This window comes from Phascolarctos cinereus, unplaced genomic scaffold (assembly GCF_003287225.1).
Source record: "Phascolarctos cinereus isolate Bilbo 61053 unplaced genomic scaffold, phaCin_HiC Scaffold_2;HRSCAF=192, whole genome shotgun sequence".
Lineage (NCBI taxonomy): Eukaryota > Metazoa > Chordata > Mammalia > Diprotodontia > Phascolarctidae > Phascolarctos > Phascolarctos cinereus.
The window spans coordinates 383692959-383719322 of NW_027555625.1; the positions used below are offsets into that span (position 1 = coordinate 383692959).

The 26364-nt window shown below is 40.6% G+C and overlaps 1 protein-coding gene across 1 annotated transcript in view; it reads left to right on the top strand.

The window, feature by feature from the left end:
- ADAMTS2 (ADAM metallopeptidase with thrombospondin type 1 motif 2) overlaps positions 1 to 26364 on the top strand; it is a 445202-nt gene that overhangs the window by 254662 nt on the left and 164176 nt on the right. Inside the window, 1 exon segment of the mRNA XM_020964237.2 lies at positions 19877 to 20079. Coding sequence (XP_020819896.1) covers positions 19877 to 20079 — 203 coding nt within the window.

The window sequence follows — 26364 nt, forward strand, 5'->3', positions numbered from 1 at the left end:
GCAAGCAATTTGATATAGGTTATATATGTTCAGTCATGTAAAACATATTGCCATATTAGTCATGTTGCAAAAAAAAAAACATAAACCCAAAGGAAAAAAAAGAACACAAAAAAATACAGAAAGTGAAAAATATTATGCTTTGATCTGTATTCAGACTGCATCGGTTTTTTCTCTGGATGTGGACAGCATTTTTTATCATTAGTCCTTTAGAATTGTCTTTGATCCTTCTATTGCTGAGAAGAGCTAAGTCTTTCACAGTTCATTATCATATGGTATTGCTGTTACTGTGTACAATGTTCTCCTGGTTCTGCTCACTTCACCTTACATCAGTTTGAGTAAGTCTTTTCAGGTTTTCTGAAATCTGCCTTGTCATCATTTGTTATAGCACAGTAATATTCCATCACAATCATGTACCACAACTTGTTCAGCCATTTTCCAATTGATGGCCATCCCCTCAATTTCCAGTTTTTTGCCACTGCAAAAAGAGCTGCTGTAAATAGTTTTGTACATATACGTCCTTTTCCTTTTCTAATCTCTTTGGGATGGACACCTAGTAGTGGTATTGCTGGGTCAAAGGATATGCATAGTTTTATAGCCTTTAGGACATAGTTCCAAATTACTTTCCAGAGTGGTTGGATCAGTTCACAACTCTACCAACAGTGCATTAGTGTCCCAATTTTCCCATATCTCCTCCAACATTTATTATTTTTATTTTCTGTTGTATTAACCAATCTGATAGCTATGAGGTGGCACCTCAGAGTTGTTTTAATTAGCATTTCTCTAATCAATAGTGATTTAGAACATTTTTTCATATGACTATTGACAGCTTTGATTTCTTTACCTGAAAACTGCCTGTTCATATCTTTTGACTTTTTATCAATTGGGGAATGACTTGTATTCTTATAAATTTGAATCAGTTCTCTATATATTTGAAAAATGAAAAAAGGAAAAAAAAAGAAAAATGAAGCCTTGATCATAGACACTTGCCATAAAAATTCTTTCCCATAGGATTTTTTTCTTAAGGCTCACATGGATCTAACCACATACTCAAAAACATTCAATGGCTCCTTCTTGCTTTTAAAATAAAATATAAATTCTTCATCCTGATATTTAAAGACCTCAACTATCTGGCTCCAGCCTTTTCTCACATTACTGTGGTGTTTTATATAGTGTGATCACTGTTAAGTAGTTTTTAAGTGATTGCATGAATGTATGAATCAAATTAAGGGTGATGTGAAATGGCAGGACCACATGAAGATCAGCAGTAGCTTTGAATGGATAGAGCACTGGATAGAGATGTAAGAGACCCAGATTCAAATACCATCTTTGATATTTACCACCAGTATAGCCAAGGTCCATTCATGACTGTCTAGGCTTCCATTTTCCTCTTTTGTAAAATGAGAATTTGGATTTCATGAGCTCTAAGCTCTCTTCTAGCCCTACACCTATGATCCTATAAACTTAGATATAGTCATTTGTCATGGGTTGGCAGTGAGAATGGTAAGTAGGACCATACCACTGGCTATGAATGAAATCTGCTTAGCCTATATACTAGTTCTTTTGCTTTCATCAGTGTCTTCTCTACGCTTCCTGGAACCCTTCCTCTAGAGCAAGAGCTCTTAACCTTTTTCATGTCATGGTCCCTTTTCGCAAATTGGTGAAGTCTATGGACCTCTTCTCAGAATGATGCTTTTAATTGGATAAAATACATAGAATTATTGAGAAAATAAATTATATTGAAATATAATTGTCAAAATATTTTTTAGAAAATAAGATCATGAATGTGAGGTTAAAGACCTCTGTTATGGGTGGCTCTCCATTTGTTCCATGTTGGGGATGTCAGCTAAGCAAAGGTGGGGTATACAAAGATGTGAAAGGTGGCGGAATGCTCAGTGGCTTAGTGGCTTTGGCATTAGGTAGAGATGGATTTGTGACGGATATACAGTCACTTCTGCTATAACTGACATATCTATTCCCCAAAAGCACTATGTTGTGCAAAACATGCAATAAAAAACACAGAGCTTATTGGGAAAATGAGGTTAGGGGCACAATGCTCAAAATTGTCATCAGTGACATGTTATAAAGCGAGTAGGGACTTAATAAAAATAGTAGCACAGTTTTATACATGTTAAATGGCTAAGAAATACATAAATACTGGCCTCTGGCTGCTTTCATCATGATCTCTCCCCACCCCCAATCCCTTTTCTTCTCCCCATGAGTAAGTGGGCAGACTGCAACTCTGGGCCTTGGAGGCCACAGCAGAAGGCGATGGAAATGGGGGTGGTGTAGACCAGCCCTTGTCTGACCACAGCTCCTAAAGCTCTAGAAAGATATACAATGAATATGGCATTTACCCTGACAACCTGAACTTTGCTCCTGGAAGTGTGTCAGAAGGGTTGCAGATTGTGAGCTATTGTAAAGTGGTACAGTTTCCTGCATTCTCACTGTTTCTCGTGGAAGAAATTTTGAAGAGGCAAACTTGAAATTTGTACGAAGCTCAAAAATGTTCCCTAATATAGCAATCGCATTGGAACAAATTCGCATTTCTGAAGCACAAGTTATAGCAAAACTGACAATACCGCCTTTTGTAGCTATGCAGTGGTGCGCTGGTAAATCATTTATTATGATTGAGCCATCTTATTCTACGACCTAGATTACCACAGCCCTTTGAATGCTCTAGTGTTTTTTGTTTTTATTTTTAAACGAGATGCCACATAAGAGGGAGCACAGTAAAACAGAATATTCAGCTTGGAGCCATGGGATATAGGTTGGAGTCTTGACTCCCACACTTTCTGTGACCTTGAACATGCAAGACTACTGGACTGTGGGCAAGAGACCTGAGTTCCAATCCCAACTATGCTGTGTAAAATTGGGAAAATCACTTCCCCTACCTGAGCCTCTTTTTTCTTCCTCTGCAAAATGAGGATGCTGGAACAGATGATTTCTTGGGTTCTTTCCAACTTTCCCATTTTATGATTGTAACTCTGAATTTCATTTATCTTACCTATAAAAATGGGAATAATGATAGCTGCATTGCCTGGATCACAAAGTGGTTGTAACGAAAGTCTTTTGTAAGTTGTAAAGCGTTAAAAATGTGAATTATTCCAATCTGGCTCTAGGCTACCTTTTCAGACTTATTACACATTGCTTCCCTTCATGCATTCTGTTTGAAGATCTCAAGTGAAAGCAGAACTCCCAACTCTCTGGCACAGCACCTTCCATTGTTGGACAATTCTAACTGTAAGGGACATCCTCCTTATTCAGAGTTGAAATCTGTCTCCCTAAAAGTTTTATCTAGTGCTTCTCTGGCTAAGGAGAAACAGTTTAATCCCTCTCCCATATGACAGCCCTTCAGATATTTGAAGACATCAGTCATGGCTCCCTCTCTTGTCTTCTGTTTAAACATTCCATATCCTTCTATGCAATGGTTTTGAGTCTGCTCTCCATCCCGATTGTCCTCCACTCGATCCTCTCCTGTTAGTAAATAATTTTTCAAAATGGCCACTAAAATACTCTAGATAAGGTCTAACAAGTACAAAGGACAGCAGGTTTATTACCTCCCTTTTTATGAACACTGGACTTAAATTAAACCTAAGATTAGGAGGCAATATGGCATGAGAGGGAGGTAGAGAGGGAGCAAAAGGAGGGAGTGTGGAAGGAGGAAAGAGATAGAGGAGAGAGAGAGACACACAGAGAGAGAGAGAGAGAGAGAGAGAGAGAGAGAGAGATAGAGAAGGAGAGAGGGAGGGGGAAGAGAGAAGAGGAAAGAGGGAGAGAATAATTGAAGTTACTCTCTGCTGGAGAAGACAGGAGGGGAAGTGGTCCAGCACACATGTAGAGGGATTGGCCTTGGGAAAATGAAGGGTCATCTCTTTGTCATAGACTAGGAAAAATGGAGTTAGTTTTGAGATGAAGAGAAAAGGTAGAAGAGGGAGCTGACTTTGAATGTTCTAAATTTTCTCAATAAAATAGGAGGCAAAGTCCTCAGCTGAGAAGGAAAGTGGGGAGGGGGAGATGTAGGAGTCTTGAGGGAATAGAAAGTATGAAATAGCTTCTACGATGAATGAGATTAGGAGTCTATTAGGGAGAAATAAAAGGACTGCCTTGCTGCAATGAGAGCCTAGCTACAGTTGGAGAACGTGATTTTTCTTCATTTACAAAGTGAGGGGGATTTGAATGAAAAGTCTGTAGGGTCCTCCCCATATCTATGCACTTATGAGTTTCATAAACTTCATAAGCCTCAGAGTCTACAAATATCATCTTTAAGACCCTGAATTTCTTCACCTCAGAAAAGAAATCAGTGAATGATATGAGAGAGATACTGATGATCTGAAGTCTGTCTGAAGGAGAGTGATCAGAATTGGGAGAGGACTCAAAGCCATATGAAGTTTAGATGAAGAAGGACTTGGGGATGTTTAAGCCAAGAAATAACAAGGCTTAGGGACTGTCTTTAAGTTTCAGTCAAGAGTGAGAGGGATCTGGGCAGCTAGGTGGTGCAATGGATAGAGCACCGGCCCTGAAGTCAGGAGGACCTGAGTTCAAATCCAGCCTCAGACCAAGCACTTGACACTAGCTTCGTGACCCTAGGCAAGTCACTTAACCCCAATTGCCTAAAAGCGCTCTACAAGAGTGAGAGGAATCAGGCTTCTTCTTCAGCTTGGCCCTGCAAGACAGGACTGGAATCAGTGGGGGGCAGTTACAAAAAATAAGATTTCACTTCAATATCAAAACTTTCCTAATAATTTGTTGCTGTTATTCATTTGTTTCACTTGTGTCCGACTCTTTATGACTCCATTGAGGGTTTTCATGGGAAAGATACTGGAGTGGTTTGCCATTTCCTTCTCCAGCTCATTTGATAGATGAGGAAACTGAGGCAAACAGAGTTAAGTGACTTGCCCAGATTCACACATCTAGTAAGTATCCAAAGTCAGATTTAAATGCAGGTCTTCCTGACTCCAGGCCCAGCACTCTATACATTGCTTCACCTAGCTGCCCCTCCTAACAGTTAGAGCTGTCTAAAATTACTCTAGAGGTATTGAGAGTATGGGGGACCAGAGTTCAACTCCCAAAAAAAGATGGTCACTGATGAGGGATGTTATGGAGAGGATTCCTGCTCTGACTTGTAGGTTAGCCCCCAACAAGTCCCCAACAAAGGACAGCAGGTTTATTGCCTCCCTTTTTATGGACACTGGAGTTACATTAAACCTAAGACTGAGAGGCAATCTGGCATGAGAGGGAGAGAGAGAGGAAGGAGAGAGAGAGAGAGAGAGAGAGAGAGAGAGAGAGAGAGAGAGAGAGAGAGAGAGAGAGAGAGAGAGAGAGAGAGAGAGAGAGAGAGAGAGAGAGAGAGGAGTGAGAGTGTTTGGTCCCTTCCAGCTTTAAAAATCATAAAAAGTTTTTTTTAGACTCAGCTCCTTGGAAGCTAATGATTTTCTGGAGGTGAAGCAGTGTCCCATCTTAATACCACTCCCTAGAAGCTGAACAATAACAATATAAACTATGGTCTAATAGGATTTAAAACTAGAAGTGACATTACAAACTCTCTAATTCAGTTCCCTCATTTTACAGTTAATGAACCCAAAGCCTAGAAAAGTAAAATAAAATAAATATGACTTTGCCCAAAATCATACAGCTTTGAACACAAATTTGGAATTTGAACACAATTCCTTCAATTCCAAATCTAGCAAATGGGCCACTACATCACCGTCTTCAGCTGCCATGTTGTTGTTGACATCTGTTTTAGTAAACTTCATCCTGACCTGGCCATCAGTATGTGCTCAGACTTGGGGAAAGCCTGGTTCTCTCTCTTTGGTGGTATTTCCCCTAGTGTTACTGGGATGAACAGCACACCTAGAATGGCCTGGTACAAAGCCTTGCATCTGTATCAGAGAGGACACTTAGTGATGCTGTATTCCACCAGGAGGTTTCCAGTTATGACGACCTTGTTACAGATTGTCATTTCCAGCCAGCAGAGGAAGCCCGGTGCTTCTCATTAAAAGTGTTGCATAATGCCAGTGTCTTCTGTTTTAAATGCTCCTAATTGGCCGAGAGAGATTAAAATGCATTGTAAAGCATCTTTCTCTCCTGGCTGGATATTGCCCTCAGGTTATTGGGCTTATAGGCAAATCCACCTTTGTTTTAAACACTGGCTCCCAGTCCAGCTTCATTCCCATTTAAAACCATCTTGGAGAGGAGCTTTATGGAAATGGATATGTTCTTGTTTTCCAAGGTTGTTATGAAGGTGAGCTGTCTGAGCTCTTTGGAGGAGCTGGTGGTGTAAATGCAAAAACTCCTGGTATAAAAATAGATGAGCAATTCCTCACAATCCTTGTCAGACTGAAATCCTTGGCACGGATACTCTTCTTTTGGCTCTGGGGAAGATTGCCCTGAATCACTTTTCTAAGTCATAACCTAAGTCAAACCTATGTGGCCATAGTCAGCTTTGAAAACCCAGTCTGTAAAGTTATCCCTTCCCCATCATCTCCCACTGTACACATGACCAGAAACCTCCAGATGGGGTGCACACTTCTCTCTACTCTTGTGCTCAATACCCAGGAGGTAATGAGCTGGCCAAATATTCCCCCTGAAGCATTCTGAAGCGGGATCAAGGTCTCATCTAAAGAACTGGAAATCTAGTCAATGTCTTGGCATTAACTCTCAGCTCCCATCTGTTCCAATCTTTGCCTCATTTTCACCTTTGCCTCCTTTTACCTCCTCACTTTCCCCAGCAGGTTGTCTGTTAACTCAGTGAGTTAGAGCACAAGTCCTAATGAGGCCAAGGTCATGGGTTTGAGCCTCAAGTAGACTGATCATTTTTGCTGTGTTCCCTTGCCCGGGCATTAAATAGGGTCCCACTAGCCATCTCATCCATCATTTGGATCTGTGATTTGGGGGTGGGGAAAAGGGTTGAGTTATAGAGGGTGCAATAAATTCATTCCTTTCACGAGAGTGGCACCAAGGGGGCCCTCTCCTGTGACACAGAAATGCTACTGGCAGTTGCCCCTTTACTTCATCTCATTCCAGACGCACAGGTAAGGTGGGGTGAACCTCTGGTCTGGGGCTTTGCTTTTCCTAAAGCTCTTGGATAATACCTGCTATGTCATACCTTTCCTGGAATCTTTCCATGGTCTCATCATTTTTCAAAGGACAGTTAGGCATATCCTGATAAATCATTCTTCAGTCATAAAGTAGGTAGAAGGGATAGAATGTAGAATGTAGGAGATGTAAAATGAAGAAGTTGAATGATATAATTCCAAAAGTCCTCTCTAGCTTTAAAATTACATGAGTCTTTTCTCTTTGTCCACTTTTTCATTTAAAAAAAATCTTTGTTATATGCTCTCTGAGAAGGGGGAGTTTAAGAAATATAGGGGAAAATTAGTTAATAAAAACACGTAAAAATTATTTTTAAAATAACAAAGATTCTATGAGCCTATGAAGCTGTAGGCAACATAAAAACCCAGGGTCCAAGGGTTCTGAACCTGGAGTCTCCCCAACCAAGGAGTTTTTTGATAGATTTCATGGTGTCTGTTAACTTGGATGGAGGGGGGGGGGAATTACATGTTTATATACTTTTAGCTGAAATTTATCATTTCCTTCACTTATTTAAAAAATATTCTGTGAAGGGGTTCATGGGCTTTATCAGACTGCCAAAGAGATCCATGACACAAAAAAAGCTGAAGAGCTCCTGGTCTGGTCCAGCCCCTTCATTTTGAAGAGGAGGAAATTGAGGCCTGAGGGGAACAGGAAGTGAGCATTGGAACTCAGCTTCCCAGACTCCCAGACCAGACCATAGTGTTGTGAGGATGATATTCAGTACTCTCAGGGAAAATATTCCTCTTAAGATAGGCTAAATGACATCTCCCTCCTGTTGCAAATGCAAATTAGGATTGTAGCTTTGGCCCTGACAGACTGGGGCGGGGGTGGGAGAGAGCTCGTGCCTGGGAGAGCCAGTGACACAGCACAGTCAGCTGTCATGACTCAGGCTTTCTAGGTTGCAAATAAGATTTTTCTAGGCAGCCCCTCCAGTGGCAGGGGTCACAAGGCCAGGCATTAAAAAAATATGGTGATTTGCAGTAATTGAATCATGCCTCCCCTCATTCCAAATGAGGCACACAAGTGGCTCGTTGGCAGAAATAATGTGAAGATGTCTCCAAAAAAAAAAGGCCCTTTGGAAGAGAGATGTAATTTTTCTGTCACTGCCTGATGGGCTTCAAGGTGAATGAAGTTAATCAAGCGGGAGGAGGGGTTGGAGGGGAGGGGGGAAAAGGGAGACACAAGTTAACTTTTTGTGGACTGAATGCTCCTCACTGTTCTACAAGCTATAAACATAAGGAGGGCCAGATAGCAATGTAGTTTGAATTCACAACCATGGATCCCTCCTCCTCCTCCTCAAGGGTACAGTTCTTATAAGCAGCCTGTTTGGATCCATGGTGTCAGGTCTGACAGGAGAAATCCATCTCCACTGAGCTCTGGGTATCTGTACCCTGGATAATATATGCACTGTATTCTTTAATTATGGATTTGGCTGAAGATTAAAAGGAGAGAAATGTAAAGCCTTTTATTGCCCCTTTATAACTCTCAGCACAATTCATTTAAAACCCCCTAATTTGTACTTGTACACACAGAGGGGCAGGTGTGTTTATAGCACAGAAATATGCATGTGAGCTTCAGGGCTGAGAGCATCCCTCTCTATGCTGCGGATTTGGGTGTATTTTGGGGGGGAGGGGAAGGGAAGGGGAGGGGATTGGACACAAATGAATGAGACCATCTCTTTTAGGAAAAAATTGAAAATCAAATGTGACAGATGATGCAAGTGAGTGTGTTCCAGTCTCTCTGCTTGCTGGGGCCAAAAGCCCTGTCTGTAAGCTTGGGATTCACAGTTCCACTTAATCAAACTTACTAGGAGGTTGTTTGAAACTGGGCAGTTTTGCCAAACTGAAGTCATTGCAACTTGTCTTATATAGTTATGCAGTGATGTTGGTTTAACTGTACTCCAACCATAGATTCTTGAAGGTCAGGCTCGTTGACAAAAGCAAAATGTCCATTGAGATCTATTCTGTTCTCTCCCATTCGGCCTTCTCTCTGTCCCCCCTCCCTGATTCTCCACCCCTTCTTACTCCCTCTCCCCTTGTTTCTCTCCCCATGAGTTTCTCTTTCTTTGTGTCTCACTGTCACTATCACTTTCTGTCACTGTCATCCCCTCTGTCTCCCTTTCACATATTCCCTTATCCCTTTAGGTCAAGCCACAGCTCACATAATCATGTGGTATCATTTGGCTTCCTGTGATGCTTATAAAGATTCTTTGAGGCTTCTGAGTTGCAGGTCCCCAGCCAGAGATGCCGGAACCTCTGGAAGCCAGGGTCATACTGCTGTCTCTCTGTTAGAGCCATTACAGCCCATGTGTGAAGGGACCCAGAAGGGACAAGTGAAAACAATAAAGGGACATAGAAGTAGGTATTCATACTTTGTGTAGGTAACTTTCCCCCCTCCCCTCTGGTGGGTCATAAGCAGCCCACCCCCCTGGCCTCAATGGCAACATTTGCCACCATAGACTTTTGTGAAGATTTATTAGGAACATGGTAGCAATCAGCAGGTATTTGAAGGGCTGTCACATGGAAAAACCACAGAAGTGTTTTGTTTGGCTCTAGTAGGACCACCAAAGAGGGAGAGAGGAGTTCCAGGGAAGGAGATTTTAGTTCTCATGCTTTATACCTTAGTTATACTGTTATTTCACTGGTGTGGTTATTCTTTTTGCTAAACAGATTGCAATCCTTTGCCTTCTCCTCCTATGTGATTCTTGTCCAGATCTTTCTGCAAATTATCCACTTATTTCAATGGAATCTTTCTTCTGAATCTTTATTTTCTGCCCTCTCTCCCCTCAAACAGAATTTTTTAAATAAAACTCTCTTTTCCTTTTCTACAAGTCAAATAGATTATGTTCAAGATGCCTGATGGGGATCCAGGTACAGTCTGTGCTAGGAAACAGAGCAGAGTTGATGTGAGGCCTAACCCTATAACCTTGGCCTCATTAGGCTCATGCTCTAATTCACTGAGCTAACATATAGGCTGCTGGAAAAAGAGAGAAGGAGGCAAGGATGTATGAAATCAAGTCCATGGAGAGCCAAGAGACATCACCATTTCCATGGGGCCATCTTCCCTCCGAACATGAATACCACCCATGACTTTTAATCAATCAATCAGGCATTTATTAAGCACTATGTGCCAGGCACTGTGTTAAGCACTGCTAATACAAAGAAAAGCAAAAATGGTGTTTGATCGTAAGGACCTCAAATTCTAATGGAGAGGGTTATATACTAAAAAAAAAAAGTATGCATATGATATATCCATGTAAATGGAAGGTATCTCAGTGGGAAGGCAGTAGTAGTGAGGAGAATGGGAAAGGTGGCCATCCAGGACTGTTGTCTTCATCACCGTCATCACCATCACCATCTCGACGAGCATTTATGTAGTACCCACTGAGTGCCAGGTGGTATGCTAAGCGCTTTATAAATGCCATCTCATTTGGTCCTCACGACAATCCGGGGAGGTAGGTACTGTTTTCATCCCCACTTTATAGTTGAGGAAACTGAGTCAGACAGATGTTAAATGACTCGCTCAAAGTCACACAGGTAGTGTCTAAAGCGGGCTATGAACACCGTTCTTCCTGAGTACAGACCCAGAGCTTTGTCCACTGTGCCACTTGGGGCTGGAGTTCAAACTTCCCCATTAGCACTCTGCATCTCAGTTTTCTTCCCCTGGTGACTCTTCTCCCATTGGTGCTCCACTGTTCTGCTGCTGCCCCCTTCTTGATCTGGCTCTGTTAATAGGCACGTTGGGAGCCTTAAAAATTTTGCTCTCTAATCAAGACAATCCAAAGGCCTTTTATCTGTCTTCATTTTTCTCGATCTTTTTTGTAGCCTTTGACACTGCCAATCACCCTCTTGATACTCTCTTCTCTTTTAAGTTTTCTGGACACTGCTTTCCCCTGAATTTCCTCCTACCTACCCGACTGCCCCTTCTCAGTCTCCTTTGTTGGATCCGTATCCAGTTCATACCTCTAACTGCGAGTGTCACACCGGTTTCTGTCCTGGACACTCTTCTCTTTTCCTTTTATAACACCTCACTTGGTGATCTCATCAGCTGCCATGGATTTAATTATCATCTCTATGCTGATGATTCTCAATTCTACCTATTCAGACCCAACCTCTCTGCTGACCTCTAGTCTCGCATCTCCAATGGTCTTCCACCTACTGGATGTCCAGTAGATATCTTAAACACAACTCAACATGTCTAAAACAGAACTCATTCGGTTTCTCCCTAAGTGCCCCACCCCTTCCCCATTACCGTAGAGGGCACCACCATCCTCTGGTCCCCCATGCTTCCAACCTAGGAGTCATCCTGGATTCCTCACGACCATATCCAATTTGTTGCCATAGCCTGTTAATTTCGACTTTGCAACATCTCTCAAATAATCCCCCTTCTTACCTCCAGTACTGCCACCATGCTTGTGCAGATCCTCATCACCTCCTGCCTGGTTGATCTGCCTGCCACAAGTGTCTGCCCACTCTAGTTCTTCCTCCATCCAGCAGCCAAAGTGACCTTCCTAAAATACAGGTCTGACCATGCCACCCCCTCTAATCAATAAACTCCAGAGCATCCCTGTCACCTCCAGAATCAAAGACACAATCCCATCTGGTGTTCAAAGCCTCCCATGACCTAGCTCCCCTGCCCTCCCCTTTCCAGTCTTCTTACAGCTTACTGTCTGCCACACACTCTGATACAGTGACATTGGCACCCTGGCTGTCCCATGCACGAGATAATCCAGCTTCAGGCATTTTCACTGGCCATCCCCCATGCCTGGAATGCTCTACCTCCTCATCCCCACCTCTTGTCTTCCCTGGCGTCCAACTAAAATCCCACCTTAATCTAAGGGAAACCTTTCCCCATCCCTCAGAATTCCTGTGCCATCCCCCTGTTAGCTCTATCTCCTTTTGTTTGCTTTTTGTCTTCTCCATTAGATTGTAAGCCCCTTGAGGGCAGAAATTATCTTCTGCCTTTCTTTATATCCCCAGAGTTTAGCACAGAGACTGGCGCTTAGTAGATACTTAATAAATGCTAATTGACTAATACAGTCATTTGTTCTTTCTTCAATGCATCTTAAACAGCTTTCTTTTTTATTTAAGGAATGTCTCCCCATCAGAATTAATTCCAGGCCATCTTCCCCCCCCCCCCCACTTCAGTACTGTCTTTATTTTGCTGGCTCAAAGCCAGGAGGCTCCTAGGTATCCTCTTAGCTAGGTTTGTCCTCAGGGCTGGTTTTATGGCCCTTTGCCAAACCTTCCTCCTAATCATTGTCAAACCACTTTGAAACCCAGCATTTAAGATGCTATCACCTCCCCAAGGCCTTGCTTAAGGAAAGGATTCATTTAACTTCCCTACACCTGCAGATTCCTCCCTCTGCTTCGCCACCATGGAATATGCTATTAGGCCTGAGGCTTCCCTGACTTATGAAGCAGATGGGACCCCATCCACCTCTCATCCACAGCTGGAGTCATGATTCTCTTCATCAGAACCATTCCAAAGATACAAGGGATTGCTGAGTCCATCCTTCTAAGTTCTGCCTTTTGGGTTTCTCCTTCCTTCTTCCCTAAGTGGGGCAGTAACTCCGGGAAAAAGCCTGGAATAGGGAGAAAGGTGGGTGTGGGAGGAAAAAATGCTGCGCAATTGATACCCACCTGCCACACATGGATAAAAAGACCTCAAGCATACATATATCATAGACATACTTTGATAGACATATGATTAACTCCATGTGGTATTCCATCCAATGATAGAGATTACAGCCCCTTCTCACCATGTAGTTCTTGTTCATGCCTTACTACAAACCCTTCATAGAGGGTCTACCCCATGTCCTGGGGGAGGGCACTTCCAGCTCTTAATATTGGGGGCAAAAGGGTACTATGTGGAGCTCAAGGTAGCTGTCCCTCATTATTGCTACATCATCATCTTCATCAATGTAAGTGATCTTTTTTCTATAGTGCTTTAAAGTTTAAAAAGTTCTTTGAATAGATTATCTTATAAGAATATCCCAACAACTTTCAGGGTGGGCATTCCATTTGACAAAGAGGGAAACTAAGTCTCAGAGAGATGTGTAACTTAACCCAGGCCTCCTGTATAGTTAAAAAATCTGTGTGGGTTTAATGGAATCCCATCTTGAGTAAGGCAAACATCTATCAAAGCATGTTGATGATACACATGTGCTCGAGGTCTTTTTATGCACATGTCGCAGCTGTGCAGCAATCCCAGATAATTTTTTTTCTCCCACACCCATCTCTCTCCCTATTCCAGGCTTTCTCCCAGAAGCCCTGCCCAGCTTGGGGAGGAGGGGGGAGAAACCCAAAAGAAGAACTTAGAAACATGGACTCAACAATCGCCCTTGTCTTTGAGATGGCTCTGATGAAGAGAATGGATTTTGGGGAACATTCTCTTATTCCTCAGTCTCCTTTGTTGGACCATCATCCATATCCTGTCCCCTGACTGTCTTGGGCTTTGTCTTCATGATTCCCTCATTATGTCCCTGGGTTCAATTATCACCTCTGTGCTCACATATCTGTATATCCAACTCATGTCTCTTCTTGAACTCTCGTTCGGAATTACTAGCTTCCTCTTGGATGTTTCAAACTGGATGTCTCATAGACATCTTAAACCAAACACATCCAAAATGTAACTCATAATTTTTTCCCCCCTAAAACCCACCCCTCTTCTTATGTCCTACTTTGGATACCACAAGTCTTCCAGTGGCCCAGGTTATCAACATCAGAATCATCATTAACCCTGCATTCTTCTTCACAGACCAAGTTCCAATTAGTTGCCAATTCATGTTAATTCTGCCTCCTCAACATTTCATGTGTCTCCCCACTTCTCTCTACTCACATGGCCACCACCCTAGTTCAGGCTCTAATCACCTTTCACAGAAAGGTTTTACAGAGCCTCAGGTGTGACTGTGTCACTCTTCTGCTGAACAGACTCCAGTGACTCCCTATGAGATTTCAGATCAAATTCAAACTCTTCTGTTTGGCTTTTGAAGTCTTTTAGGACCAGGTTTCAGCTTTATATTTCCAGACTTTTTATACATTCCTCCTGTTCACTCGCTCCGGATCCTTCTTGTTTGATAATCTTGAGATTATCTTGAGATTATACATGAGACTGCATTTCTTCTCTCCGTTTCTCTGTATAGTCTGTGCCCCATGCCTGGAATGCATGCCTTTCTCTCTTCTGACTCTTCCTAATTTCTTTCAAAACTGAGCTGAAGTACCAGCTCCTACATGAGGCCTTTCTTGGTCACCACCATCCAACTCCCCCAGTTCCCTTCTAGCTGCTAGTGCCTCCTTCCTGCAAATTACCTAGTATTTATGTATTTTGTACATATTGATATAAGTGATTCTCTGATCACCATTACCTGAAGGCCAGATATACTACATTTTACCCCTCCCCCAGGGTTCCTCAGGGGGAGGCTCTCAGCTGTACTATCAGCTGAAACCTCTACTAATTGTGTTTCTGCAGTTTAGGTGTCCAAGTAGCCCAGTTCCATTTAACTGCTTAACATTCATATTAGCTTGTGCAAAGGAATATATAATTCAAAAGTATTTTCCCCAATACCTGAGGGACATCATCCTTGCTAAAACTTCTTCAATCTCTGGGGAAGGGAATAGAGGAGGTTCATAACTTAGTTCAGTTCCTACATAGCATTAATCCCACCAAGTTCCTGGTGTCCCAGCTTCTTAGGGTTTCCCTCCTCCAGGTCCCCATGACTTGAGCTCCCAAGAAGTGGATAGATTCTGCTTCCCGAACCTATAATTGAAAAGGAAAAATAAAACCTCAAACCTGTTTCTTTGGGCCTCAGGGGAGGGAAAGGTGGCCCTTGGGACTTTCCCCAGCTTATTTCATGATGTCCGTGCTGTGAGTAATGGTCCTTTATCCCTGGATGATTCAGGAAAAGAAACAGGCCTGTGCCTTAGGCAGGTAGATTTAAAGATGGACACCTTTCTGGCTACAGAGCTGGCAGGCTAATGCAGAATATCCAACTATTCATGCCTGAACCAGTCTTCATGTCTTTCAGAAGTAGGTCCCTAGGGGCAGCTAGGTGGCACAGTGGATATAGCACCAGCATTGGCCTCAGACACACAACACTCACTAGGTGTGTGACTCTGGGCAAGTCACTTAACCCCACTTACCTCACCAAAAAACAAAAACAAAAACAAAAAAGAGAAGTAGATCTCTAGCATTTCCCATTTGGGTGCCACCATCTTAGATGGTCATGGGCCAAATGCCTGTTATGTTTATTTATGCATATATTTTATGTATGTAGATACTATTTCCTGTGATAGAATGTAAGCATCTTGAAGGCAGGAACTATTTCATTTTTTAATTTTTTTTAATTTTTAATTTTTTAATTTTTAATTTTTAGGCAGTTAGGGTTAAGTGACTTGCCCAGGGTCACATGGCTAGTAAGTGTCAAGTGTTTGGTCTCAGGCCAGATTTGAACTCAGGTCCTCCTGACTTCAGGGCCGGTACTCTATCCACTGTGCCACCTTGCTGCCCCGAACTATTTCATTTTTGTCTGTATTGCTCCAGGATTTAGCATAATGCTTGACATATTGTTGTTATTGTTCAGTTGTTTCAGTCGTGTCTTGACTCTTTGTGACCCTGTTTGGGGTTTTCTTGGCAAAGATACTGGAATAGTTTGCCGTTTTCTTCTCTAGATCATTTTACAGATAAGGAAACTGAGACAAACAGGATTAAGTAACTTGCCCAAGGGTCCCACAAGTAGTGAGCGTCTGAGGACAGATTTGAATTCAGGTGTTCCTGACTCCAGACCTGGTGCTCTATCCACTGTGCCGCCTAGCTGCCCCAGTCTGACATAGAGTAGGCACTTAATGAATTCTTATTGGTTATAAACTTTATATGCACAGTATATGTGTCCAAGTATAAATGTGTGGGTCAGAGATGGCTTTTGTGCCCAGTTCTTCTGCCTCCAAGACTAGTACTCTATGGACTACGTGGCACTGTTTCTAAATTAGTCTCTTTGCTTTTCTACTCACGTATGACCTCAATGATGTCTTTTACATCACTTTTCATAAACAAGTCGCTATTGGCAATATACTATGACCTGCCTGTATCTACCACGTGTTTTTCCCTTGCCTTTTGGATGGCTTATAATTTTTATTTTTCCAAGGTTATGAGCCTCAGTGATTTGAAGCAACCAAAGAGCAGGACTGGGAGAAAATTGAAGCTATAAAAATGAGTGGTATTGATCAATTGTAGATCGCTGAAAGTGCTTTGTGTCCCAAATGGGACCCAAATTTACATTATTCTATTTAATCCTAGGCTCAGCTCCTTCATCCATCTAAATATCCTGGCCAAGATACAGGCCCTTGTGCTAGCTTGATATTCCTATCCAGCTGCATGTATAATGTAGATAGTTAGATTAGCTTTTATTAGATTTGATTATATGGCGTCTGAAATCCCCTCCTACTCTAGGATTGTGTGATTCTTTTACATAACTATGGATTTTACTGAGGCTTTGTAGTATCCCAGGGCTGTCTAAACAAAATTAGCAAATGTAAGGTTATATGTGAACAAAAATAACTTGAGAACTTTAGCATTAATAGGAAATGTTTTTGTTTTAGTTCTGTGCAAGTCATCTTCTATGAGAGTAGCACATATCTAAGGTCAGTATGTTATACCTCCTTTGATACCAATTCTTAGTGGGTCACTGAGCAAAATTAACTCAGTGATTATATCTATTGCAGAGCATTGCAAAGTATTATGCAGTAGTACGTGTAGGAGATTCCTTGTTGAAAAAGTACCTTCAGGGCTTCATTTTCTTCCCCTGGATTAAATGCTAATTAAAAAAGAAAACAAACAATAGAGTAGGATCTTGTATTCTGTACAGCTCTCAATTAGCTCTCCGAAAGAAGGTAGAAAATTACCTGCAAAAGCTTGCCTATTATCTTTTCATGTATTCATCAAGGATACTATAAATGCATAAGTAGACCATTCCCATAAAAGATTTTATAAATAGACACTGGGAGGTAGTTGCTGATGCCTATGTTTGATAAAAGCACAATCTGATCTTTTCCATTCTTCTGGTATCTTCTCTTTGAGAGGTCTTCAAAATAAATCTCAAGTGCCTTTCAAATTGTGTCATCCCCAGCATGAATTTCATCTCTAAGAATTTGGTCAGGTCCAGATATTCTTCCTAACTTTATTGTCTTATGTACTACTATCACAGAATATATGAGGTCCAAATGTGATGGTTTCATCATCATTGCTGATGAAAATATCATTTTTGAGCACTAAATTATCTGTTCCATTCCATGTCTATTTGTTGTACTCCCAGTTTCATCCATGTGATCCCTGCTTCACAGTTACGTTTATCAGAATACCCAGATCCCCAAACCTCCTCAGAGTCCCCAAGAATCTACAGTCCTCACTCAAAAATACATTTTTCCCTTTTCAGAGTAATTTTTCTCTATCACTTGACCTTTCCTTACCCCTCTCCTCTAAGTTTTGAGCCTCTAGACACAGTGCCTTTAAATGACAGTTGAACAATCCATTCTATCTCAGTCATTAGCTAGCTTCTGGATAGCCTTATTCCCCTTCATGGATTCTATGTTCTGATCATATTCAACTGCTCATCGTTTCCCTTTTTCATACCACCTTCTTCTGTATCTTTGCCTTTTACTTTTAGGGCACACTGCCCTCTGTGTCTGGTTTATACTCTTGCCTTTTGACATCTCCTTCCCCCAACGAAGACATAGTTCACATGCCACTTCTTCTGAAAAGACTGAATTGTTTTCTAATCTTTAAAAATACTATATCAATGTGAAGAGCTGTTATTATTCCTCCACCCCCAGCCCCTTTCCAATAGAAATGTTTCTTTCTTTCCTCCTTGAATCTCTCAGGCCACTGTATCGGATATTTCTTATGCACTTAATAATTCCCTAATTTATATTATAATTATTTTTGTGTGTCATCCCCACTCCCTCATGCCACCCCCCCCCCACTCTCTCAAATGCAACTAGGCACCTGAAGGGTAGGGATTGCCATTTTTCATCTTTGTGTTCCCAGTACAATGTCTAATAATAGTCTTTATTAGCACAGTTAAGCATAGTGGATACTTAATAAATATTTATTGAATTTCAGTTGAATCTATGAATGTCAGAGTAATTTCACTGGATTTCACACCGAGTTCTCTACTTATTTTCTCTGATTTTATTTTGTGAGGTGATACTACGAATTATCTTCCCTCATCTTCCTGAATAATGTTTTGCTCAATGAGCTCAAATGCTATACCAATGTTTGCCATGAATGTCATGTCTCTCTACTTGTCGAGGACAATGAATAGACATGAAATGAAACACATGTTGGTGTTTGTATAATCTCATTTCATATACAGTTGTGAGCAGTGATTAAAACAATAAGCAATCTGGTATAGCTGAGGCAGTTTATGGACTCTTTTTGCCTCCCTCTTATGGTGACTATTTTGCATCTGTTAAACTTTTCTAAGAAATAGTAATAGTTTTTTTTTAATTTCCTCCCTTTTGAGCCAACAATTTGCTTTAAAAGATCAATTTGCAACCCTTGTAATTGCCACAATGTCTTTTCATCTTTAGCCTTCCTTCTAACTTGGTATTTACTTTGACCTTAATTCTAACTTCTGAATGGTTTATTGGCACATGAAGAACTAATTCTGAAATAGCTTCCATGTTGATAACCAGATATTTCTTGACTCCTAATTACATTGTTTATGATGTTGTTTGATGCCTTCCAACTCACTTCTTTAAAGTATCAATGATACACATGACATTCATTTTCTAAGTTGTCTAAGAGTTTTTGGTCTCTTTCATATCTTGATCCCAAACTATATTTTTCAACCTTCCTTCCTTCTTTCTTTCTGACTTCTCCATGCCCATTTACACACCAAAATTACCTAATATTAAGGTATGTGTTGACTTCTTTTGGAGGTTCTTTTCAAATTCTTCAGAGAATTTCTCCACTTGTCCATCCTTCACAAGAAATACTGCCTCATGAGATACTTCATGGAACTCTGTTTTGTTTGCTCTTTAGCATAGTACTGGTAAGGCGAGATGTTCACATACCCCCATAAAAAGATATTTCTTGTTATCATTATGTTGTATGATGAAACAAACACAATCAGCATCTTTTTTAGCTCCTTTGAGAACTTGTATACTGTCCTTCCACTTAGCTTGATTTCTTTGATTTTAATTTCTAACGAAATATACCAGTACAGATGTGATCTGATTCCTTTAGTAGTGTATTAACTTGTTAGTTAACGGACGAAGAAAAAATATTAAAAGAACCAACAGCTAAATTAATGTTGCTTGACCGTGTAAGAATTTTGTTATTCTTGAATCCTTGCTCCCCTTTCCACCACTCCACCATGTTCACAGTGGGAGAATATTTTCTATTTTTAGCTATCTTTTTGGTTCATCAGCAGCAGGTATTACCTAGCCACTTTTGACCATGACTATGGGTGTTGTCTCCACTTCTGACTGTACACACTAGGCCACAGTCCTGGTATGTACAGTTAGAAATAGGCAAAAGCTTAAGTAGGGAATTTCAAAGCCAGCAATATTAGCTGTTTAAAAATCTCCGTATGGGAGGATGCCAAAATCCACAGATGTTTTCAGCTTATTTTTTCAGATGTCCTCTGCATCACCAAGGAATAGCTTCCAGTTTAGAAAGCTTCTGGGTTTCTTGACTGGATAATTTTAGTGAACTACCCAGTCAGTCTCCACCTTGCCCCATAGCGTGGCCCCTGTTGATGATCTGTGTTTGTTTTTAACTCCAGGGGCAGACCTGAGAGGCCTGGATAACCTCAGCAGTATGCTTGGCCTTGTTGAAGACCGAATCAATGGCTCCAGGAGACGGTCTCGAAGGCATGCCACCGATGATGACTACAACATTGAGGTTCTCCTGGGTGTTGATGACTCTGTGGTTCAGTTTCATGGGAAGGAACACGTCCAGAAGTACCTTCTCACCCTCATGAATATTGTAAGTGACCTATGATGAAAGCAGGGATGCGGGGACCTCATTTCTTGTCATTCCTATCTTGGCTGCCACTAAGGGCTTCCCCAGATTTCCTGTGTCTTTAAATTTCCTTCCCATTTCTTCCTCTGCCTTCTCATTTCTTCCTGCTCCTTTCTTTCTCTTTATCCCTTCCCCTTCCTCTCTCACTCCTTCTCCTTTCTTTTTCTTTCCTTAATTGTATGTACTGTTTATAAGACCCTATGCTCGGCACTAAGTAGGGGAAAATGCAAAGATGATATAGTTCCTACTCATAATGACATTATAGTCTAATAAAAGTAAGGACAAGTACAGAACCAACTGATGAAAAAAAAAAGAATGAGATTAAGAGCACAGGAAAACTCCACAAAAAGTGCTATGAGTAATTTGAAGAGCAAGATCAGTTTCATCTTGGGTAAAAAGAGGTATCAGGGAAGATTTCATGGAGAAGGTAGTATTTGAGTTGGCCTTTGAAGGAAGAAGGAGACTTCATCATACAGTTCATTATTTATTTTGTGGTTTTGATTTTACTTTGTAATTGTGTTTGCTTAAACGAAGTGACTGTTTGTCTTATAAAACACATTGAATGCCCTTCGCTGCTAATGGGATTTGTAGTATAATATCCTTCAGAAAATTAAAAAGAAAATAAAGAGCAAAAAAAAAAATAAGTGGGGGAAGGGAAAATATCTATTCAAAGTGTGAGGCCCAGAGACAGGAGAGGGCAGTATGAGAAGAATGGACAGCAACTAGCAGAATGTGGTTACAGTGTAGAATAAGTGAAGGGGAGAAATGTGAGATAAGGCTGGACAGGTAATTTGGAGCCATATTGTAGAAGGCCTTGAATGTCCAAGACAAGTGTTTAAACTTTCTTCAGTAGACAAGGAGGAACCCACTCAGTATTGCAGAGTAGAGGTAGAGCATGATCACAGCAGTGCCAAGAAGATTCTGGGGCAGTGGTATTAGCTTCTCACAGAGCTTGGCACATGATAAGTGCTTAATAAATAAATGCTTGTTGACTTGGAGTGAAGAATGAATGAGAGAGATGGAAATAGAAACAGGCAGACTATATGCTTCATGTAACCAGACGCTCCAGGACTAAGCTCTGTCCTTTGCCAGCAGATTGTGCTGTGGGGCACAGTATAATGTAATCTGTGTAAAATTGTCCCCATTATTTGCATTGCCTTTTCAAATTCAGAGGTTATGCTAACCACATGAGAGATTTTAAATTCAGAGGTTAAATTCGGAGGTGCTTCTACTTGTCCCAAGAATGACATTAGGGTACAAAACCTGTAAGATTTCTTGCAAAAATTACAAAAGGTGAAAAAAAACCAAGCAAACAAATCCTGTTGAACTTTTTACAGAGTTTCTTGACCAGGGATCCAGGAGCTTTAAACATGCACGTGCACATGCACGTGCATATGCATACACATTTATGCACACACATATAGATTTTGATAATGGTTTTTCATTATAATTGGTTTCCTATGTAATCCTGTGTATTTTTTGAAATAAAATATTATTCTGAGGAGTCCCCCATACTGCCAAAGGAACCTAGGACACCAAAAAGGTTAAGAAACCCCTGTTTTCTAGACTGGCCAAGAGATTACATGTTATAATCTATTCAAAGAAAGCTATTAACTTTTAACATGAAAGCAGAAAAGGTTACTATACATTATATTTAATATAAGTGTTCCTGCTACTTAGGAAAAGAATCCTCTTCTTACAGAGATCTCATTGGGATAAAATGAGGTAATATTCGTAAAGCATTTTGCAAACCTTGAAGCGTTACATAAATACCAGCTATTGGAGAAGATGTGGGAAAATTGGAACTCTAATGCATTCTTGGTGGAGTTGCAAACTGATCCAACCATTCTGGAGAGCAATTTGGAACTGTGCCCAAAGGTCAACCAAACCATGCGTACCCATTGACCCAGTAACACCCCTACTAGATCTGTAACCCAAAGAGATCATAAAAAGGGAAAAGGATCCACATGTTCAAAAATATTTATAGCAGCTCTTTTTGTGGTGGCAAAGAATTAGAAATTGAGAGGATACCCATCGATTGGGGAATGGCTAAACAAGTTGCGGTATATGAATGTAATGGAATACTATTATGCTATAAGAAATGATGAGCCGGTAGATTTCAGAAAAGACTTACATAAACTGATGCTGAGTGAAGTGACAGAACCAAGAGAGCATTGTGCATAGCAACAATGACATTGTGCAGTGATCAACTATGATAGACTTAGCTCTTCTCAGCAACACAATGATCCAAGACAATTCCAAAAGACTCATGATGGAAAATGCTAAGCATATACAGAGAAAGAACTATGAATCGGAATGCAGATTGAAACATACTATTTTCACTTTTCATGTTTTTTGTTTTTTCTTTCTCCTGGTTTTTCCCTTTTGTTCTGATTCTACTTTCACAATATGACTGATGTGGAAATATGTTTAACATGATTGTACATAGATAACCAAAAAAAATACTAGCTATTATTGGCAGTTTCAGTATACATTAAGTAATTAAATGGATCCAATCCCACTGAGGGACTTGGTTGTTCAGTTAACCTTTTCTTCTCAAGGCAGAAATTTGTGTATCTATCTAGTCATGAAGTGAGCCACAGCAGTTACATGAAGAATTGGCCACTAAAAAGGGCAAACACAAACTAAAGGGGAAATGATCACAGGAAATAAAGAGGAAAGGACAGGATTTGAGACCATTTCTTTGATGTGACCTCATAAATCTCTGGAAATCCTTGATATAAACAAGGGAATTGAACAGAACCTTTAAATAAACATCTGAGTAGCCTTACTTGGCAAAATGAAGATAGACTATCTCCTTCCCCTTATAATTAAGCTAAAAAGATTACCAATTTACCTAACAAATGTTTATTTGACCTTGCCTAAAATTTTTGTCTTTTATCATCCCATCTAGAATTCTTCCAATTAACAATTCATTTGAATTAAGCCTTCTCTTCTTAAATTGTAAATGTAGATTAAGACCACTAGTACTTCAGTGTTTATTAGTTCAATCACATTGTTTTTCTTCTTGTACTGAGATCAGCTACACCAAGGCAGTGTGAGTTTTGTCAGTGAGAAATCACAGGACTGAGAACTTGAAGGAATCTTAAATGATATCTAGTATAATCTTTTAATTTTACAAATAGAAAAGTAGTGAGTTAGGAAATTAGGAAAACCTGGATTCAAATCTCCCCTCAGACACTATGAGATTCTGGGCATGTCACCTAACCTCTCTGTGCCTCAGTTTCCTCATCTGTGAAATAAAGAGAATGGACTCTGTGGCCTCTAAGGTCCTTTCCAGATCTCAATCTGTATAGTTTCATGATCCTATAGTTAAACAGACATCTGATAGTTTAAAGAAAACCAGAGGTCGTGCAAGTAAGGAACTAGCAGAGTCAAGGCCTAAATCCAGGTCCTTTGACTGCAAAAAGAAGTGATCACAGTTTTATGCATTTAGGTAAAATTGTAAAAGTCTTCAGAGGTCATTAAATCCAACTCCTTTGTTTTACATATGAAGAAACTGAGTCTTGGAGAGATTAAGTGATTTGACCAGGGTCACAGCCCAAGAGGTAACACAAGGTCCTGGACATCTAGGAATATATAGAGGGGACACCCAAAATGAGGAGAAGAATGAAGAAAAGGGAGAGGCAAGTGGGACAGAAATAGAGAAGAGCGTTACAGAAGGGGGAGAAGCAGAGGGATGTAAGAAAAGGGAAAGAGACTCATACAAGGAGGGGGAAGGACAGAAGAAGGTGGGACGAAGGATGCAGAAAAGGGATTTGGATCACAAAAAAGAGGGAGAGAGATACCAACTTGGAAGGGACAGTGGGAGCTAGAGGAGTAAAGAGATGATGAAGAGGTATGGAGGAGAGAGACAGAAAATGAGAGGGGGACATAAAAAGTCAGAAGACGGTACAGAAAGTAAGGGAGTCAAGTGCCAACGACAAGAGAGAGAAACTGATTAGGTATCAGCACAGCTCATACTGAGCCAGATGAAAAGCCTGTTAGTCAGACTGTAAATAATTTTCTTTAGAAGAAACCAGAGTCTCACATGTAACCAGTGGCCTCAGTAGGACCTGTAAAATTTGACAACAGTTGTGCCAGTATCATTTGCTTGGCAGCCCTGAACGCTTAGTCAACGAGTCTATGAGTTTAGGGAGCAGCTGTTTAACATCTGGAAAAATGGGGGTGGGGGAAAGTGGGCCGATATGGCCGACAAGAGTACAAAACTGTTCCAGTGATGGAAAGTGGCAAGAGAGGTCAATGAGTTCCTGAACCAGAGGGTCTGCTAATCCTTGGCTCTTTTAATTTACTGAGGAAGCTAGGAGTCATTCCCCTAGTTATGTGCCAAGTCTTTAATTAACATACCTTTGGGCTGATGCTTGCTTTAAATCTTTAGCAATAACTGTTGCTATAGAGAAGATGTCTTTCTTTGTACGTAGGATTCCCCTAGTCGGGCCTTGTGCCCTAGGAAAAAAGGTTCTGTGAGTCTATGAGGTGTCTGAGTAGAAAGGTGACTCCCAACCTCCATTCCAATTCTAGGGAACTTTTATGGTATAGTTCCATGAATAGTCCTACTCAGGCCACTTCATCTTAATCAGCCTCAGTTCCCACATCTGTAAACTGAGAATAGTTAAGTAAAGGATTACCTCTCTCACTGGATGGTTGTGAGGAAAATGCTTTGTAAACTTTATTGGTCTATAAAAACATGACCATTTGTCATCCCATGGTGACTAGGTTAAGTCCATCTTAAGATTAGGTTAAGTCTAAGACTAGGATACCGTGAAAGAGGATGCACTTTGTTTTCAGAATTGGGTTTTCTCTGTGGATTTTCATTGCTTACCTTGGTGAATGTACAGTCCTATTTGGATTTGAATTCCACTCAGGGAATGGGTCCAGTGATGAGCTCAACTGTAGAAATTGAGAAAAGCCCAGTGAGATAAGAATCAGGAGCCCTGGAGACATGCGGAGATCAGTCCAAGCTGTGTGACCCAACACGAATCAATGCCTTGCTTCCCTGAGTTTCAGTTTTCTCATTTGTGAAATTATAATGATGGGTAGCACATTCTTCTATCTATTATCTTATTAAGCCCTCCTGACAGGCTAGTGAAATAAGCTGAATGGACTTCTTAGCTTCATTTTAGAGACTGAGAGAAAAGAAAAATGGTTTCCTCATGGTCATATAACCAACAAACAGTAGAGATGGAACTAGAACCTGGAATTTCTGACTTCCTAGGACAGAGTTCTTTCCATCACATAATGTTGCCTCTCTTAAAAAGGGCTATGCCTATAGACTCCCCACCTACTTCCTGAGGACTTTGTGAGGACGAGTGAGATGATGCTTTCAGACTGTTTTGAGCTTCTAGAAAGACCAACCCATGACCATGCTGGGACCACTAATCATGTCATGGAAACTTGTTAAATCATCGTGAGGTTTAATGGCAAAAAGCCACAAATCTAAATTTGTGCCTCTTTATAGATAATAATAGTTAGCATTTATGTAACACTTTTAATTTTCGAGGCACTTTATAAATATTGTCTTATTTGATCCTTACAACAACTCTGGGAGGTAGATATTATTATTACCCAAGCAAACAGAGATCTTGCCCAAGATCACACAGTTTATAAGTATCTGAAGTGGGATTTGAACTCAGGTCTTCCTGGCTCTGACCCTGCATTCTAGCCATTGCGTCACCTGACTGCCTCAGTGGAAAGACAGACTCCTTAAGATTGGTTTGGAGGTTCAGACAAGCCGCTTGCAATCAGAGGGGGAGTGAAGATTAGAGAAAGGATGATCTTCACCCCACTTATTTCATTGTTAATCTCACATTAGAAATGAGCTATGTCCTTTTTTCAGAGATTTCATCATGAGATCAGAGATTTAGATCAAGAAGGAAATTCAGAGGATCAACCTATAGCCTAGAGAAGTGAAATGATTTTTTTTTCTCCAAGGGTTTTCTTATATTTATTTAATATTTTATTTTTCCTAATTACATGTAAAAACAATTTTTAATATTCGTTATTTAAAATTTTTGAGTTCCAGATTCTTTCCCTCCCTCCCTTTTCCTCTTATTGAGAAGAAAGCAATTTGATATAGGTTATACATGTGTAGTCACACAAAACATATTTCCATATTAGTCATACTGTGAAAGAAAACATAGGCCAAAAAAAAAGAAAGTTAAAAATATGCTTTGATCTGCATTCAGTTCTTTCTCTGGAAATGGATAGCATTTTTCATCCTAAGTCCTT